Source organism: Idiotropiscis lumnitzeri, chromosome 3, assembly GCF_059441095.1.
Source record: "Idiotropiscis lumnitzeri isolate Australia: NSW breed Sydney's pygmy pipehorse chromosome 3, RoL_Ilum_1.0, whole genome shotgun sequence".
NCBI lineage: Eukaryota > Metazoa > Chordata > Actinopteri > Syngnathiformes > Syngnathidae > Idiotropiscis > Idiotropiscis lumnitzeri.
The window spans coordinates 17,760,734-17,779,886 of NC_142393.1; the positions used below are offsets into that span (position 1 = coordinate 17,760,734).

The following is a 19,153-nucleotide window of genomic DNA, read 5'->3' on the forward strand; positions in this document are numbered from 1 at the left end:
TCGCGGGGGTTCCAGTCCCAATTAACCGCAAAAAACAAGAGATTCCTGTACTTTAAAACGCCACATGACAATAAAAAAAACCAAACATCTCATAAAGAGTCTGCAGTAATACGGTCATATCCAAAGTAAAATAGCTGATAAGTCATAGAGTCCCCGCTCTTTGCTGGATTTGAGCATCTAGTTTTTTAATTTTTTGTTCTTCAGTGTCGTTTATAGGGCTACAGCTCGTTGCTGGGCAATCCGCGGATTAATTACGTGCGTGACATGCTATATAGCCTGCAGCGGAAGATTTGATTCTGTTTAAGTGTACCCTCGGTGCACATGATCAGGCGCTTGCACCAGATGTTGGTAACCTCCTTCCCAGACAATGTCGCAGATCGAGCCATGCGCCTGTCATAATGTGGACAATGCACACAGTCCAAGTGCAAGTGTACGACACACATGCACGAACATAAAATGCAGCATTTCTCAATTCTAGTTTATTGCACTGCATTCAGTGCGGGGAACACCCTTGAATAATAAATCCGTCACATAAGGTGATGAATGATTCCATTACAGTGTATTCACAATGACCTCTCGTTTTAGCAGCATTCGGAATGTCAATGAAGAATGCATTTGTCTGCAGTACTGTGTTTACGGTCTTGTAATGAGTGTAAGCTGCTTTTGGCGCTGCATCCGGCATCACGGACCGCAAACATATCTGTTGGTGTCTGTGTGTATGTTGGCGGCTTATCCCATCCATCACCGGTGTGTGTGTGCGCGCGTGTGTGTCTGTCTGTCTGTATGCAAGTCATGTGAGGGTGAATAATACAAGGTCATCAGAATAACATTTGCGAGAGGGAGAGACACTGATGTGGGGTGGGGGTGTGTGTTTGCCGCGCAAGCGATGGATGGATGGTTGGTTGCACGAAGAGAGGGAGGTAGAGTAAGAACAAGGGATGCTGAGTTAGAAAGATGGTATATTCATAGCAGCAGCGGTATTTATAGCCGCCCGGAGGAGAGGAGAGTGTGGGGGCGTGGCTTGGTTGGCTTCACGAGGCAGAGAGGGAGGGAATGGGAGGAGTGAAGCATCTCTGGTGTGAGAGGGAGGCTATTTAGCGTATTTGGCAGGAGAGGGGAAGAAAGAGGGGAGGGAGGGCTGTTTTTGAGTCTGAGATGCAAGGGAGAGAGAGGTGAGGGAGGGGGGAGGTAGGAGAGTACTGAGCTGAGAGGAATCTGTCAGATTCAAACACACACGACTCTCGCTGTCTGTGCGATGAAGAGAACGAGGGATGGGTGGAGAGATCTGAGGAAAAGATAGAAAGAGACAACAGAGGAGCACAAAGTGAGGTATGCGGTGCTGACAGCCGGTGTGGATGCGTGCGTTTATGTGTTTACACAGTGCGTGTGTGAGTGCGTGCGTTCTTGTCTACATGTAAAGTGAATGACTTTGTATTTATGTAGTATTTAGTTTGGCGCTTTAAAAGCATTTGTAGACGACACATGCTGATTATGTAACACGTGTGCATTATGTTCAGTGTCTGTGTGATTGTGTAATTACGCTGAGGTGTCTATGTGGCCATTGTGTGGAGCTGTGCCACAGTGTCTCATTGGTCACAGAAGGTGATTTATGGCAATTGTAAATAGAAGTCAACACCCCACATCAGCTCATACTTAAATTTAATGCTTCTGTCCAGCATCGAAGCTGGTTTCCATCTATTAGACGAAACAATAAGCAGATGTCACATAAGAGTGGTATTTATTTTGGGTTTTTTTTCTTTCCAAAACCATTACTGAAATGATCTAAAACCTGCATCTATTGCTCATGATATCAGGGAATATACTGTATATATTTGTAAAAAAAAATATCTATAATAATAATAATAAAAGCAAATAAAAAGACAGCAAAATAAATAAAGAAGCGCTCATGATTGAGCTCTGCCACGAAGAGTTTGGTGTTGTGGGATTTGGACAATGCCCAGGAAGTGCACCCCCAACCTGTGCCAATTTGCATTTGTTTGTGCACTGTGGGTCTCCAACCCATTGGCTTCCAGTCCAACGCCAAGTCCTGACAAACTCTACCACTGCCAACCACATTGATGTGGGTGCAGATGTGTCGCACCAGGCATCTTGATTGCTCAAGGGCACCTTGACTGTGTTTGGGAACTAAACTGGTCCCCAGCAGTAGGGCTGGGCGATTATAGAAAAAAAATAATAATCACAAGTATTTATATCAATCCATCCATTATAGAAATTATTATTAATTGATTTCAAAACATGTTTTTTTTTTATTCAACTACCAACGCTCAGCAACTCAAAACTACCATCATATCCTTTCACAACATCATGGACTTCCAAATACACGCACCGTTCAGTACAGTACTTGTTTTTCTTTGATTTTAGTATCTTAAGGCAACCAGCTGCTATTGGCTTCAGCATGCCTGCGTCCCTCATGAGGATAAGCGGTTTGGATAATGGGTGGATGGATATAATGTCTTTATGATCATGAGATGAAAAAAAAAGAAAATTACAATTAAATTCAGATTCATTTCCCAATCCGACCAATCCAAATGTTCTTTCACATTAGGCCTTGAGCACATAACACTGTTCAGACTGAATGAACGCAGAGAATTGGTTGGCTATGCAACTGTGTCACTCTACCGAGCATTTGGCATTGGGTAATTGGGGGGGTTTGATGCCTTGCTTTAGGGCACCTGGACAGTATCCAGGAAGTGAACTGTTTACTCCCCAGTAACCAGACTCAACTTTCAGATTTTTCACTTATGGTTGTTTTGATACATTTTGGTCCAAAACCAAGTCTTGAGCTGAGGAAAACGCAATTTAAGGGTTGTTTAATATATAATGTGTTTATTTCCATTCTATATGAATACAATACAACTACAAGTTGTAGTTAACGTATAGTGTGAGACAAATGAGTATCAGATTTTACAACATTTCTATAAAGCTGTGTAGTGTGGTATAATTTGGTCACTTCTCAAGGGTACTGCACTAATAGATCTTTGCCATTTCAATTTTTGGGACCTTTCTTTTGGGTGATAGGTGGGGTATCAAGATTGTGCAGGTTGGCCTCCAAAAAATGTTTTGTGCCTTTGTAGCAACAGGAAAGACTTAAAATGATTTTTGATGTCACACTATTTACCCATTCAATGGGCTCCAGCATGTTGGGAAAATGAATGAATGAATGTTTCCCAACCGTTATTGAGCCAAATTGCCCATTTTACATAAGTTCTCAAGGCACACATTTGAAATTGACCCAAATAATAACTAAAGTAAATAAATTACTAGAACTGATTAGTTAAATACAAAGCTGGTGTGCTTGCAGGAAGCCATGACTTATTCTGTTGAATGAATGGCAACAACTGGTTGCAAAGTGTTCTTGTACCTTCTGCCACCTAAAGGACGAGAATTCCATTCTTCTGCCTGTCACTGCACGTTGCTGACATAGATGGATGAGTAAAAATACATTTTTAATTACCACATTGGGTCAAATAAGTGAAAATTGGATAATTTCCCATGGCACCCATTTTGACCTCTCATGGCACACTGGGTGCCAAGGAAGCCTGTTTGGGATTCACTGACCCAGATGGTGAAGCTTTCAATATTCCATTCCAAAATTTCCTGAGATGGGGCAGAACTGGCCAGTACCATTTTGTGAAAAGCATGATAAGTTTTGTATTGATTGGTCATTCAGTAGGCCAGGGGTCACCACCGCCGGTCCTCAATGGCCCCTACCCTCCATGTTTTAGATGTTTCCATCCTCCAACACACTTGATTCAAATGATCAAGATCGTTGTCAGGCTTCTGCAAAGCTTGCTGATGTTCTTTAGTATCTATCACCGCCTTCAGAAAAAAAACTTAGCACCTGTATGAGAAGACAATTGAGTCATAATTGTTATAATGAGCTCACAGGCTAAATTATTCTTCAGAAATGGACCTCTAATTACTTTGTCACACTTAGAGCTTTCAGCGGAGAAATAAGCTTCTCACCCAGTGCTGAGCCAAACGGTTGTTTTTAATTGTACCTTCTACCAGAGCCTTCAGCTACTGTGTGCCTTCCACAAACAAACCCCGTAAATGATCCTCCCCATAAACTCAACCACAGCAGGAAGCTGAGAAATGTTGATAGCTGTGCTTAAAAAAAATGGCTTTGATTTTGTTGCATTCAGTTGCATTTTTTTGCTCTGTCAAAGCCTAAAAGGCACCTTGTAAACAGAAAAATGTATTGATATCTAGCGCTGTTTTTTTCTACCACTTGATTGAAAATGGTCTGCCTGCTGCTTTCTGCAAGAGGTCCTTTGGTTACTGCTGGATGTTTAATTCTACACTGCAACCCTAAAAGAGTCGTCGCCATGGTGTGTTTTTATGTATCTGATAAGAATGAATGTGGCTGGAAACCTTCTGAAGGAGCAGACTGTGAATAAATAACATTTGAGTGTGCAGGCTGAGTCTGACCAGAACTCATTTTGTCAGTGATATATTGAATTTTGATTAAGCTTCTGTGCATAACAAATTTTACGGAGGCCCAATTTGAATCATGCTGAATACAACAAAGGCTAGCATGAGGCTGCTCTACCTGCCTGTTGGAGGTTTTTTTGGCCTTTCTGTGATTCACAATAAATCAATCTAATGTGTGGAAGTAGGAAATCTAAGGTTTAAAATCATCCGATTTTCCCACTGGGTGGAATGGAAATAACCCAGTGTTTAGGATCATCACAAAATATTTTTTTTTAAATATACAGACAATCTTTTAAGCAACGTTGCAATATTTTTATCTGTCCAAAACGTGTTATAAGAAGCTAACCACTAACAAAAAAAAAAAAGAAAAAACATCTTGAATGAAAAGCATGGTAAGCAAGGTGTTTTGCATTGTAGATGTTCCTCATCCAGCTAATGTTTTACTAGTATCACGTGTCATCATCAACACTGCTTATCCTGTACGCGGTTGTAAGACCCTGTTGCAGCTGACTTTGGGTGAAAGGCGGACTACACATTGCACTGGTCGCCAGCCAGTCACAGGGCACACACACTGCGCAGGGATCCATCCCACGCTGCCTGGCGTCTTCATGCAAACCAGGCGAGTGTACCACGACATCATGAACGCGACACTGTTGTAATTGTATCACTAAGTTAATTATTATTAAATATAAAAACCAAAACCCCCAAATCCCGTAAGGTCGTCCTTTTTTAAAAAAAAAAAAAAAAAATGCAACGAAAAAGCAAAACACAGATCTTGTGAGGTACACAGCAAACCTCTGATCCTGGTCTGAAGATTTGATTTGCCTCAGGTGTAAACTTTTCAATGACATTTTCGCGCAATGTCATAAGTGTAAAAGAAATTGTCGTGAAATAAAGAATTAAGTCAAAGCTGCAAGCAGCTATGTAAATGCACATTTTGATAAATTCCCCAGTCGAAGTTTGTCAATGTACACAGAATAAGCCCTGGAATTTGCTCAAAATGGCCGCTTCCAACCAAAATGGACAACTTCCTGTTCAATTTTGAACATAGATCCTTAAGACTTGTGCCATGTGCTGTTTTCCCCCCAGCTTTCCATTGGCTGTTACTGATTGAATTTTGAGGAGTCGTGTTCCCGAGTAGTCACATGCATACATTCCACCAGGATACACACATGTGCAATAATTGGTGAGTTTCCAGGCATGTTGATCCCCACTACGAGGAGGACGAATTTGTCAAAATAAGAATCAAACAATTCCAATAGGTTGTAGGCTATAACTTTGCCTTATTTTACGGATAGCAACCTACTGATAAACTCACAGAGCCGTTGTTGCGATTTCTGGCTAAAAGGCAGCGTCAAGGAATGCATACCAGTCTTTAGAAGACACTCTCAAGGGCGCTTTTAAAGACTTCCGAGGAGGCAGGAGATAGAAGTTTATTGCTATGAACAATTTCCCCTTGTGAATCTCCTACCAGTGAGAAAACACATTGAGGGTCACACCTCAGTGATTGTACAGCAGGCATCTTTGTCACAATCAGTGCTTGCCTAAAAAAGAATAAATCTATTTCATAAAATAATAAAATGACTTGCCAAATGAGTCACTGATGGTAAAGTGGTAAACTCGCCTGATTCTTGTGCAGGAAGTGTGTGTTTAGTTCTTACTCAATTACGGTTTAGTTCAGATTTTGTCAGCTGAGATAAGCTCCAATTCACCACAAGCCTACACCGGAACAACAGTATAGAAAATGGATGGATAATTTATTTATGACTTATTTTCTACTTGTGGGAGTTTGCAGCTGTTAGAGACAGTGCAGCTGTAGGAAACATTCAAAATCAAGTGACATTTTACAAAGTACGTCCTCACTTTAGTATTACATTACAGTATATTCAAACTGGACAACTAGCCCCATGCACATGCAAACATCTGCAGTGACGCTATGAAAGCATACGGAATATGCTGCACAGACTTCCCCCCAAGGTGTGGCAACATGAGATCACAGGCTAAGTCAACATCTGCAAATGTGCTCAAGACAACTTGGTAATAATATTTTATGTAATAATAATAATAATAATAATTATTATTATTATATTATTATTATATTATTATTACTACTACTATAATAATAATTTTATAATATAATACTAATTATTATTTGTATTATTATTATTATTATTATTATTATTAGTGATATTATATTATCTACATTTAATTTATTGTGTCTGGCCTCTGTGAGTGTAATTGTTGTCTATCAGGGCAACAGTTATTGCTCTCAAAACCAGTGTTAGCTGACCCATTTTGTAATTTATTTTTCAATGTACAACCTCGCATTTGGCCATTTTTTGCTTGATTTTTAAGCAAAAATGTTAGATGGTAGGAGGAAACTCAACTTACTTCAAGAGTTTTTTAAAAAAAAAAAGCATCTTCACACTATTTGTTGCCATGACCAGCTGGGGTTTAGTGTCAAACTAACCTAAGATAAAGAGAATTCCACATTGTGTATTGAATTTCTGATAGCTCAATGCTAAGACACAATACAAAATGCCACAGGCAGGCGAATGAATCACATCGATAGTTGCAGTGTTCGGACACCACAATGGCGGTTTGAACACAAATGGCAGATCAACGCTTTCAGACAGATGACATAATACTCACAGGCATACATTATACTCTTTATCCTCTACATAAAATGACTGCTGTTACTTTTATTGCCCCAAAAGGAGCACAATGTGGAACTAAAACGGATTTATGGCACTTCCATCCATTTCAGTGGGCGGGAAATGATTTGCGAGTGTGTTGAGTTAAAAGGATTCTCATGGAATGAAATGCACTTAATACACTTTTGTATTTTGCTACAATTTCAAAGAGCTTGGGTGTATTTCAGGTATATTGTAACATTGAACTCATACCAGTTAATGTGAAAATCTTAGCACTGTTTGGCAAGTGCAGGTTAGTACCACATTTAATAGTTTTCTTTATTGATACATCTCTGATCCAGTTTTCTTTTGAGCTACTACTCACCATAAAAATGGCAAAAGAACAGACTAGAATTTTGATTTGTTTCCCAACTTGCATGACCCAAGTTTAGTATGATTGCACATTTCAGTTCTGTCTGTCTGTCTGTCAGTCAGGAAATGCACACTCACAATCTGCCATTCTATCAAACAAAATGTCCCCTCGCTCATTCCAGTTTACAACATATCCTGTTATATCTGATGAGGCGCAACATGTTTTCTTTTGCAATAATAGATAAATCACTTTTGTATCAGTATGAGCCAAACTTGTTTTTTTTTTTCATTAATCTTCTTTCAAGTCAGTTTTGGGATCATTTTGACTATAAAAAATGCATATGATAACCTTGGTATGAACTTCTTAAACCGTACAAAAGTCTAATTCAATTAGTCCAGTTTCATAAATGCCAACGTTCATGTCCAACTCAATCCAGAAAATTCAGTCATGTCTCGATGTGTTGAAATGAAATGAAAAATGAAAAGCCTCTATTTTTAACAACAATTAAAATGTAAATATTCTACCACAATGTTGACTTGCATTACATTACGTCCAAAAATGCTGCTAAAATTCTCAACGGGCAAGTGTTTCTTGACCTTTACTTTTTCATCTCAGGATTGTTAAATCCCTTCCAGGCAGATCAGAAACATTCGCTTTGTTCCGTGCCGATCAAGGTCGCACACTGATGAAGGCCAGCGAGCCTCCTCCAAGGTCTCAGTGTCCTCGCAATTCTCAGTTCTGGGAAATCACTCCATTTGTTCACTGTAATTCTCCATTAACTTTCAATTTCTTTCTGTAGATGAGCTTTGGCTGGGAGACAAAAAAGAAATTGAGCTTTTTAATCATAAGCCTAATGCTGCTGCTCCGCAAGGTATCTATGTTTTACGAACGAGACGGTGCTTGTAAAGCGCATGCGGCAATGTCGCTCAGCTAGTTCACTCATTGATGTGGGCCATCTGATGAGGAACAATCAAACTTGCTGTTAAACCGGCAGACTTCGCCACTTGTTGCAATGTGCTGAAACCCGTTATGACACAGGATGTGGTGAGCTGTTGCTTTTTTTGTATGTTGTGTGGTTGTCTGTGCTTGATTCCTGTGAAAAAACCTTGTATGCCAAAACACTCCAAACAAGCACACTCCAGTGCGAAATGTGTGACTACTGTACTTTGCAGTGCAGTTAAAATTTTTTTGAGCCTTTCTTTTGATTTCACACGCCATTGACTGCATTCCTAGATGTGTGATTTAACTTCCTACCGTACACGCCACTTCACATAAGTGTTAACAAGAATAGCAAAAATCTCTGCGGGACTTAACTTAAAGTGAAAGAATATGGTAGTGTTTATCCATAAGTTTGAAGAAGAAGGCCACTTGCTCTATCGTGGAAAATGTGATAGCACTGACAAATGGGCAAACTGATGAACATCAAGCAAAGATAAACTGACCACCGGTGCGGTAATTACAAATAATTCACACATTTGGGTCGAGAGTGAACATGAATGCAGTGGAAATCGTTTTTTGAACAGTACTCGTGGGGTCTGTAATTGCAATTTGACAGTGGTGGTATTGAAAGGTGGATTAAGTTGTGTAGGCTCAGGTGCCTTGTTGTTCAAAGAAGTACTTTTTATTTCATCCAGCCATCCATCTTCTGTACCGCTTCTCCTCATTTGGGTCGCGGGGGGTGCTGGAGCCTATCCCAGCTATCTTCGGGCAGTAGGCGGGGGACACCCTGAACTGGTTGCCAGCCAATCGCAGGGCACACATAGATGAACAACCATCCGCGCTCACACTCATACCTAGGGGCAATTTAGAGTGTCCAATCGGCCTGCCATGCATGTTTTTGGAATGTGGGAGGAAACCCATGCAGGCACAGGGAGAACATGCAAACTCCCCACAGGAAGGCCGGAGCCGGAATCGAACCCACGACCTCTGCACTCTGAGGCCATTGTGCTAACCAGTCGTCCACCGTGCCGCCCGCTTTTTATGTCATTTTCTTAATTTTAACCATGAAAGACAACAGAACAACCAATCAGGCTGTGTTACTTCCACCTAAAACCACACTATGCTCTGAGAGGAAGACGTGCAAACCAATCCTGCCTATTTGTTGTTCATTTATTTATGAACAATCAATTAGCATGCTAAATTATATTGTTTAGTCTGTCATTAAAAAGACATGTGGCATTAAAAACTGATATTGATGTTTTATTTAATCCCTGTTGACATGCAACACTTTTAGGTCTCACAGTTGGGCAACAAACACACAGAACCAGTACAGAGAAGAAAAAAACTGATTCATTTTTAAATTACTAGTGAAATGATCACTGCTGATATCAAAATATATACAGCATATAGTTCAAGAGTCATAAAACAATGCGGAATATGTCTGCAAAGTGGGCTTCATGTACTCCTAAATTGGGTTAGCATCCATATCAAATATTCTGTTTTCTTTTTTTTTTCTGGACATCCCCGACCTTGAGGAACTGAGTGTCCTTTGTGGCTGATCTACTCATCACCTCTCATCCTTCCATCCCCCTCACCCCTTCCATTCTTCATCCGTCATCACCCTCCTCATCACAGTGTCCCGGCACGGTCCATTCTTTGCCGTGACCCGCATCAGACTGTCCCTCCGACTAAATCTCCCTTCTCTGGTGTCACTATCCCTTTTGCTCTCACCCTGGCCTCGTTTGTCCACTTTCTCATTTTCCCATTGCACGCACCATAAATCTCCCTCTCTTTCTCCCAGCTGTCTTCTTCCATCCATCCATATACTCTAAACATGATACTCTCCTCTTGCTATCCCATGTTCAGAACAATCCGCAAATGGATCAGCGTTCCATGGACACAACGACCGGGCCTGACGTCCCTGGCAAGTGTGGCCGATCGGCGCCGATGCCGCTGTCCTGCATGAGGCACTAGATCAATCAAGGGGTGAAAAGTGGAAGGTCACAGACTACATGCGCTGAGGCTGGAAAGTTAAAGAAGCGGCAACTGGGAGGGAAAAGGAACACACCAGGCTTAGGAGGACGAGGAGATAACAGACAAGCATCAAGTGGGTGGCAAAGATGATGACATCACACGGAAAACTGAGGAGAGAAAAGGGAAGTCTGGCCGAATATGAATCGCAGATGAAAGGTGAGTCACTGGGCATGTGTATGCACTTGTGTTGTGTCGTATTTACACACCAGACAGTATTGGGCCAGTTACTTCCAAAATGTCATATATTTCAGATTACTAGTTACTTGCATTTGAAAGTAGTAAAATCCCTTTACAATGTAACCATCAGTGTAGCGTAATAAATGTATTACTTTTAAGTTACTTTTTTATTCCCAGTTAATGATAATTCCTCATAAATTGTGTGGGATGGTAGGGTGCAAAATTTAAGTCAAATGACATTCATAGTGCATCTTCAAATAGTGGTCACCAGAAAAATGTAATTAATAACAATAATGTAATGTAAAGAACTTCAGAATACGCAAACAAAACAAACCTTTAAGACCATGACACGAACTCAACAAGTAGGAATATGGTTTATCCATTTTTTCTTTTCTCGCAAAAACTGCATCAAGCCTGCGCCCCATTGACTTCACCAGATTTCTGCTTTTGTCATTTGAAATGCTTTTGCAGGCCTTTATTACAGCCTCATTCAGTGTTTCTGGGGATTTCCCCCTTCAGTCTCCTCTTCAGGAGGTGAAATGCATGCTCTATTTGGTTGACTTGGCCTGTCTACAAGTAAGATCTTTCACTTTTTCCCACTGATGAAATCCTTTGTGATATTCATCTTTTGATTGGAAACCCAAATGGCTTCAGTATACAACAAAAGCAAAGGAATCTTTCTTGTCTTTCCAATACTTTTGGAGGGGACTGTATAGCAAGAATCTCTCAACTATTGAAGCCTAATTGCTAAAAGAAGAATAAGTCATACAATATACAAATATAACATTATATATTCAGCTGCCGTGTCTTGAGGGTTTTAGTCAGTTTGGAAAACCCAAAATAAACACATTGCCCCCTCAAGAATCATGAAGACATCTTATAATGTAAACATGATCATTTTAACGTCATGTGGCCCTATTCTGGTAGACTGGCGGCCGTACAGTTGGCGTAAAAACGGGTATAACTTCATTTCTGTGCTAGTCCAAGTCTAGTCTTGTGTATTTTGGGTTATGTTGCGCTTGTCTGGGCTTGCCAGTGCACAAAGCAGTCTCCCTTTCGACGCATCTGCTAATTTGTTGACAGAAAGTTGTCTCTGCTCGGCGTAACAACGGCGCATCTTCATTTTCATTGGTCTAGTTCAGCGTGTTTTTGATTTTGCCGCCCTGACTTTGATGCAAATTAGCGATGCGGTGAGGATTGGCTGGGAAAACTACATTCCAACCAACAATGGCGCAAAAATGCACAACTGCTCCGTTACACGCACTACTCGAGGCCAAAAGTCAGGCAAAATGCCAAAAGAAAGAAATCTCCGTCCTTGCGCACCTGGAAAATATGGCCCATGATGTTACTTTCAGTGTCAACATATTAATTGCTACTTGCAAAAAAAAAAAAAATAAATAAGATGACATAATTGATTGTTAGTTCGGTTGTAGTTAGTAGCAGACAAATTGCAAATGCTAATACAGCAGTCATGTTTTCCTCAAAATCATTTAAGAGTTAGAACTTCAAATGACTTAACAAGTTTTTTGTTACCAGTTTTGTTCGCCGACATAACAGTACCTTGCACCTCGGCTTCATTTGTCCCTCACTGCTTTTATCACCGCCACACAACCTCCTTTGAGGATCTCATCTTGTCAAAATAGCTTTGTCTTTGGAAGAAAACGCTCAATCTTGGCTTCCCTCACCTGTGCACTCAGCCATTATTTACTTTTATTACGTCATTTTTACTTTTTCAACATGCAAACCAAAATCCATGCGCTGCCATTAAAAATTAAATGAATTAATTTGTTTGTCAGTCTGTGTGGACCAGTTCCACATGACCTGTGGACCTGTTGTTGAGGTACCCCGATGAGGGTTTGAAGGGTTCCATCGGATTAATACCTCGGCCTTGCAATGAATCCCTTCAATCGGAAGTCATCCCAAAAATTCACCCAAAAATTCCACTTGTCTAAACACAGTACTCTGACTAATATTGCGTTCATGTAATATGAATCCTAGCGTTTTTATCCGTCTCAGGGATCTGCCATTTTGCCTCTTGCTGTCGACTAGAAATTATATGACAGTTGCTCAGGGCTCAGATAATGACAAATCACAGCTCACCTGTTTTCTGAAGATGAGCTATAATTGGTCAGTACCTGATCCCTGAGCAACTGTGATGTCATTTTCAGTCGACAGCAAATGGCAAAATGGCCGCCGTTTGAGATGGGATAAGAATGCTAGGATTTTGCTGCTTAATTCATATGACATGAATGCAACATTAATCAGAAAACTGTGTTTAGACTAATGGGGGTGCATGCAACATATTGAATATATTTGCATAATATTCAAACTTTTGTGTTGACGTCCCCTTTAATGAAAACCAAACCACAAATCAATTTTGACAGCACTCACATTGCAGCAAATAGTACGTGTGGGTATACTGTATGTGCATGCATGCGTGCGTTATATGCTGGGTTTTGGAAGACTGCATACCGTGGCTCACTGGCTCTGTACTGTACTACAAGGATGTATTTATAGTCGGTATTAGTGACGCTGTCTCCTCACATCCAGTCAGCCCTGGGCTGTGTGCGCCCAAAATGAAGGGAAGAAGAGAAAAGAGGGGTGGGGGATGAAAAAGATGAGAAAGGCGGCATGAGCGAGAGGTCTAGAGTGATGCGCAGACAGTTTTGATATGAGACAATGATGACTTTATTGGCCTTTTCAAAGCTCATGTGCAGCACGTGTGTGTGTGTGTGGGGGGGGGCGCGCGTGTGTGTGTATTAAGATGTTATTTGCGTTTATATTGAGTTAGCTGAGTGGAAGTAATTGCGTGATGGAAAAAAAAAGTCAAACAAATTCTAACTATGTATTCTCTTCGGGGAATGACTAAAATCCCAATTTTTTTTCATGTTTGCCATTTCTATGGTAATTGAGGAAAGGAAGAAATTGCTCAGTGTTCATATTTTTATTGAATCAGCGTCAAAGCGAATGATTTGTGATTTTGGAATGAGAAATTTCAGAACATGCTGGATTTGTTTACCAATGTCAATTAGTGTAATTTTTAAAATATTCTTAAAGTTACAATGTAATAAAGGATGTACTATCACTTAGTTGTGTTTTTTGCGACACCAACTTAGCAGAAGCATATTTACATTCCAGTCCTAATTGAAAATATAACAACAGTGTCTTTTCTTCTTGTGTCTCAGACTTGCGGGCACAATTGACTGACCAGATTAAAATTTTGGACTCCCAAGTAGAGGTGAAACAGCAGCAGCTCTCAGATCTCTCTGAGTTTCTCCGCCGACGTGGCGATATTGAGGCCGAATACGCACGTGCCCTTGATAAACTCACAGAGAGGTTCACTCACAAGACTAAGAAGTGAGAAACTGACATCTCATTTCACATAAATGCATTATCAGTAATGAGCTGTTCGGTGTGAGTAAGGATGTCTTCTCCTTTGCAGAAAGGAGCAGTGGGGTCAGTCGGTGTGTCAAGTCTGGTCTGTTTTGCTGACTCAGACCCGTTTGGAAAGTCGTGAGCACTCAACGTTGGGTGACACCTGCTGCAACGCACTTACACAGCGATTAGCGCACAGTACAGAGGACACACATCGGCTACACAAACGGGTGAGTGTGACAGAAGTTTTTTTTTTCAGACTAAAATCTTTTTTAGTAGAGATGAAGCAGTTTACCGATAAATGCATTTTCAGTTATCGTGAATACCATATTTAGTGTTATGTAACGTGGTTGTTGCCATTTCTGGCGACTCTTTTTCCCAAAAAGTGACGTGCAACTAATCTTGGAACTTTTTCTGGTGTTGTGAGAAGTATGAAGATTCAGACTCCTTCCGAGATGCCGTTAGAGCAGGGAATGGTCAACACTGTAAGCGCTTCTCGTTATTGATATTGAAAAAAAAAAAAAAGTGTTTCCACAGAGAAAGTCTGTGTCAACTCATTCCTGTAGGGGAGGGAAAATGGGGAATTAAGCCTTGAAGTGCAGGTCCTTGAGTTCGGCCCTGAAGAGGCAGGCTGAGCTTGTTCTTGTGCCGAATAGACAAAAGTGCTTAAGTTGACAAAATTTCTTAAGTCTTGAATAGAGACAACCTGAATTTCAGAGTTCAGATCAAATGTCGGCTTGAAAGCAAATGTGTTGGTAAAGATTTTGTATGGAGTAGCATGAGGAAATTAATTTTGTTATGTTCATATATACTGTGTAAATCTTCATTGATCAAAATCAATTTGAATTGAAAAATATTGTTTATTCTGCCAAATATTAGTTTCATAATTAATGGAATCTCACATAAAATAATATCATTAAATAATTTGGTAAAGCTGGAACAGACTCCAGCTCCCAGGAAAAGCTAAAATATGAAAATAGATAGATGGATAGAGGGATAGATGGATGATTGGATGAAATCTATAATTCTTCTCAGTTATGTATGTGATATGGTTCAAAATATGCTCAGCGTTTAAAATTAAGAATTGAAATTTTCACCAAGTTGCATGTCTTTGCAGACGAAGACCACAGTTGATGTCACGTCAAAAATGACCTTCAATCTTTTATATTAAAAGTCAGCACTTCATTTTGTCGTACATTGATGTGACATTTTGTGATAATCAGCACATTGTTTGTTGACTTGGGGGTAAAATATCGATACAATACAACTTGCGGAATAGATGTTCTTCCTTCCGACAGAGCAAAGAGGTTGGAATCCAGATGCAGGATGAGTTGCTTAAGGTCACGACCGAGATGCAGACGGTGAGCATGTTATATGGATGCACTGCATTTTAATAATGCAAAATAATGTCGAGTACACAGAAAAGTGACAATGATCATGTGCACTGTGTTTTACACGATGCATGCCAACAAAGGCCTTGAAGACATACAACCAGTACCACACTGACTGTCTGATAGCTGAGGGCAAACTGAAGGAGGCAGAGCGGCTGGAAGAGAGACACACTGGCAAGTCTGCTGATCTCGGCCTCAGCCAATCAGGAGGACAGAGGCGGAGCTCCGTCAAGAAGATGGAAAGATTAATGGAGAAGGTAAACCACATGCGTTGCCCTCAGTATGAGATAAAAATGTTGACATTATGCATAGAAGTGAAAGGAGAGACATGTTTAGATTGGTTTTGTTATTTTCGCAGACGTACGCAGCTTGATGCAGTTTAAAAATAGGCTTTTGCACCGTTGTGGGACTGAACATAGCCGTCTTGATTCACCGCCAGTCGAACTGGCTCCTTTCAATCCCTTTTCAAATGGTGCGCGAGAGGCGCAGTCCTTGACATGGTTGAAGAAGAAATTGATTTTCATGCAGTCGGTCGAAGCACCCAAAGTACTGTACGTTCATAAAGACCTAAAAGCAGATCTCCACAGGTGGATGATGTCATGTTGGCCTGGGCGATCACAGATCTGTGAAGTGGAAAACTCTCTTCACCCCAATCATTCGTGTCCATATGTGTGCCCCCCATAGATATAATAAAGATGATAATAATGTGTTCAATTGATTGATTTCTACACGTTGTTGTTGCACGCCATTTTTATATTTTTGAATGAAATACAACGATGTCCACAAGCTAAACTGTGTTTTACTACATGTGACAATAGTTAGACGTGGTTCCAGCAGGTGTAAAGCTAACTGGATTTTCAACCACAAAATTGTCCGGTGCTCCGGGCTCATGTTAATGGAAACACCCTCGGTATGCCAGAACGCCCACCATAGCGCACGGTGGTCACCCAAATTCTCAAACAGGCAAACAACTCCATTTTTATATGAATGGAAAGACTTCTTTGCACATGTGCAGTATACAGTATGTGCATAGACAGGAAGATGTTTGTATTTCACGGATAGCCTGCATGTGTATGTGAAAGGACACGGATATTTGTGTGTGTCTGCAGAGGCATGGCAGAGTGCAGGAGACCCAGCTCAAGTGTACGAAGGCTCGAAATGACTACCTGCTCAATCTTGCTGCAGCCAATGCAGCCATGAACAAGTACTACCTGCAGGACGTCAGCACTCTCATTGACGTAAGAAACAAACATTTTAACGATGCGGGGAAAAAAAAGGGGCACTTTTATTTCATCAAACTCAGTTCAAGGGCCACAAAAATATCATATCAACATTATTCATGCATTTTTTTTCCCTGCTCCTTCCTTCTCGCCCGGGCAGTGTTGCGATCTGGGTTTCCATCTGTCTGTGGAGAGGGTAATGAAGTGCTACCTGGCTAGTCGGTGGCGGATCCAAAAGACGGAAGAGGCTGGACTTAAGCAGCTGGAGGCCGCAGTAACGTCGCTGGACCAGGGCGGAGACAGAGATGCACTGCTGCAGCAGCATGACTCTGCCTTCTGTCTTCCGTTTAGGTTTCACTACCACCCGCATGAGGGAGACCAGGTACAGTAGGGTTTTTGTGGAAACGAGATGAAACCCGAATCTTGCTCTATTTTGTTGATGATTTTTATTCCAGGTGTGTGAGGTGAGTGCGGAGAGTCAGGTTAGGTATGAGATGGAGACCAGATTTCAACAACTTCAGTCTCGATTGGCTGCTGTCACGCTGGAGACAGAGGAGGTAAGATGACCTTTAGTATACCTCCCTTTCGACAAGAGTTAGGACCCAAGTCCTAGCACAACTAGGCAAATTTCACCCAAAAATGTAGATCAGGGAGGGTTAAAGTTAGTTGACTTGAAGTCATTTTCTCGTTTTCTTGAAAGACAATTTCCTGATGATCTGTATCTCGCCCTATTTCAGGTCAGTAAAACTCTCAAAGCAACGCTCACAGCCCTGCTGGACTCTATGTGTGACAGCGACTGCAACACCATCCCCGACGTGCCAAGCAGCCTATTACATGAGCCCCCTGTAGCAGGCTCCGCCCCAAAAATTACCCTCGCCAAGCGTCGTGCAAATCAGCAGGAGACAGAGACCTACTATTTTACAGTGAGTTATGTTGTAGTCTTACTATAATCTCAAAAGTGATATGAAAGAATAACCGTTCCATGCGGCACATTTCACTGGACAAAATGATTACATTTTGTATGACCAATCTACATGATTTGTTTAAAAAAAATGCTGATGTCTTCTCTTTTCATTTCCATAGAAAGTGAAGGAGTTTCTCACCAGTAGTTCTCTGACTTTCAAACTCCAAGCCAAACATGATCTACTACAAGATGCCATACAGAAAGGTATGCTTTCATACAGTGGGGCCACCAAATTTGAACGCAAAAAGGTATTTGTGGAGCGATTCTGGCACCAACTGCCGTGTTATCGGTATCGCTTGAATTAATAAACAAGTGGTGCAGTGTGTATGTGACTTTTACACGAACGAGCCACAATTACATTAGCGTATGATTGGCAAAATTTGTTTGTGTTTGTGATGATTATTTAATTGTGGTGTTCGTGTTTAATCCATCCGCCAGACACTTCGATATCCTTGTGGGTTGCAATTCTCTTTCTATGGTTATCATTACAATTTTATCATTGTTATTATTGGTAACCTTCTATGGTGGCATCAGAAAAATTCCAGGTTGAAATTTAAAATAACTAAAGAAAAGGCAAAATGCAGTTAATTGAACTTTTTTCGAGGTCAAGCGATTTGGAGGTTTCACTGTGCAACCTCTCAAAGGCTGATCACACTTGAAATATGTGAAAGATAAATTTAAATATCGTTTCTTTGTTTTGTTGTGTTTATTTTGCTCTTTCCTGCAGCTGAGGCCGTCAACACAGACCCCTCCAGGTATCTATGAAATCTATACGTAGTGTGACCGAATGAGATATGGCGAAGTCGAGAGAGGAGAGCAGTGAGGACAGTGTTGGTTTTGACATTGCCTTTTTGAGCCATTCTCGATTACATAACAGGTCAATTTTTTTTTTTGGAACGAGGGCTTCTGAACTGAAGTGTGACTAATAGCGTCATTTAGCAAGCCTCATTACAGCCTCTTTTAATACTCGCAAACAAAATGCCATTCTGCATTTTATGTACTTCCCAGAGCTCAATGTGCTCACACTGCGCGAGTTCGCAAGTCCAGACCCGTATCCCAATTTTGCCACACACTCTTCAGCACAGATATACTCTCCTACATACAGGTAATGATCACACAATCTCCAAATCCTCAAATGCATTTTCATCTTTTCATTAGCCTTTGTGCAGTTTGGCTTTGCTTTTCTGAGGAATGGATGTGGAATATTCTGGGTCGGTGTGTGCTCTGTGGTTATGCTTATGGCTTATTTATGGCTTTCAATCCATTTCCCACTTTTATCCGTTCCCCTTTTAAAAAGGGATTAAAATACACTTGAGTCTCCGTTGCCTCCTCTCTCGACTCCGCCACTTCGCTTGTGTACTCATGTGAACTTTGCACCACTGTTTCAATATCTCTCCTACTCTTATTTTTTATGCACATCTTTTTCTTACCTTGCCTTTTCTCTTTCTGTTTACCGCTGTGCTTTGCTTGGTGTAGAAGAAGAAGAAGAATGTCTCGTACACAGGTACCAAACTCCGTTGTTGCTCATAAGAAGCAGGAAATAAGAGGTCATTTTGCTTCATTGCTTCACCGCATCGTTTCTCATCCTTGCT

The 19,153-nt window shown here is 40.9% G+C and overlaps 1 protein-coding gene across 2 annotated transcripts in view; it reads left to right on the top strand.

The window, feature by feature from the left end:
- Positions 1 to 1,177: 1,177 nt before the first annotated feature.
- The window catches only part of arhgap4b (Rho GTPase activating protein 4b), a 28,058-nt gene continuing 10,082 nt past the window's right edge, over positions 1,178 to 19,153 (top strand). The window contains exons 1-13 of one of the 2 annotated variants that reach the window (XM_088290017.1): positions 1,178 to 1,329; positions 10,267 to 10,590; positions 13,797 to 13,968; positions 14,054 to 14,216; positions 15,285 to 15,347; positions 15,461 to 15,634; positions 16,487 to 16,615; positions 16,758 to 16,979; positions 17,053 to 17,154; positions 17,335 to 17,520; positions 17,681 to 17,765; positions 18,289 to 18,316; positions 18,570 to 18,666. In XM_088290017.1, coding sequence (XP_088146143.1) covers positions 10,521 to 10,590; positions 13,797 to 13,968; positions 14,054 to 14,216; positions 15,285 to 15,347; positions 15,461 to 15,634; positions 16,487 to 16,615; positions 16,758 to 16,979; positions 17,053 to 17,154; positions 17,335 to 17,520; positions 17,681 to 17,765; positions 18,289 to 18,316; positions 18,570 to 18,666 — 1,491 coding nt within the window. In that variant the 5' untranslated portion in view covers positions 1,178 to 1,329; positions 10,267 to 10,520. Of the gene's footprint in view, positions 1,330 to 10,266; positions 10,591 to 13,796; positions 13,969 to 14,053; positions 14,217 to 15,284; positions 15,348 to 15,460; positions 15,635 to 16,486; positions 16,616 to 16,757; positions 16,980 to 17,052; positions 17,155 to 17,334; positions 17,521 to 17,680; positions 17,766 to 18,288; positions 18,317 to 18,569; positions 18,667 to 19,037; positions 19,066 to 19,153 lie in introns of both variants that reach the window. The other variant, XM_088290018.1, reaches the window with a different exon arrangement.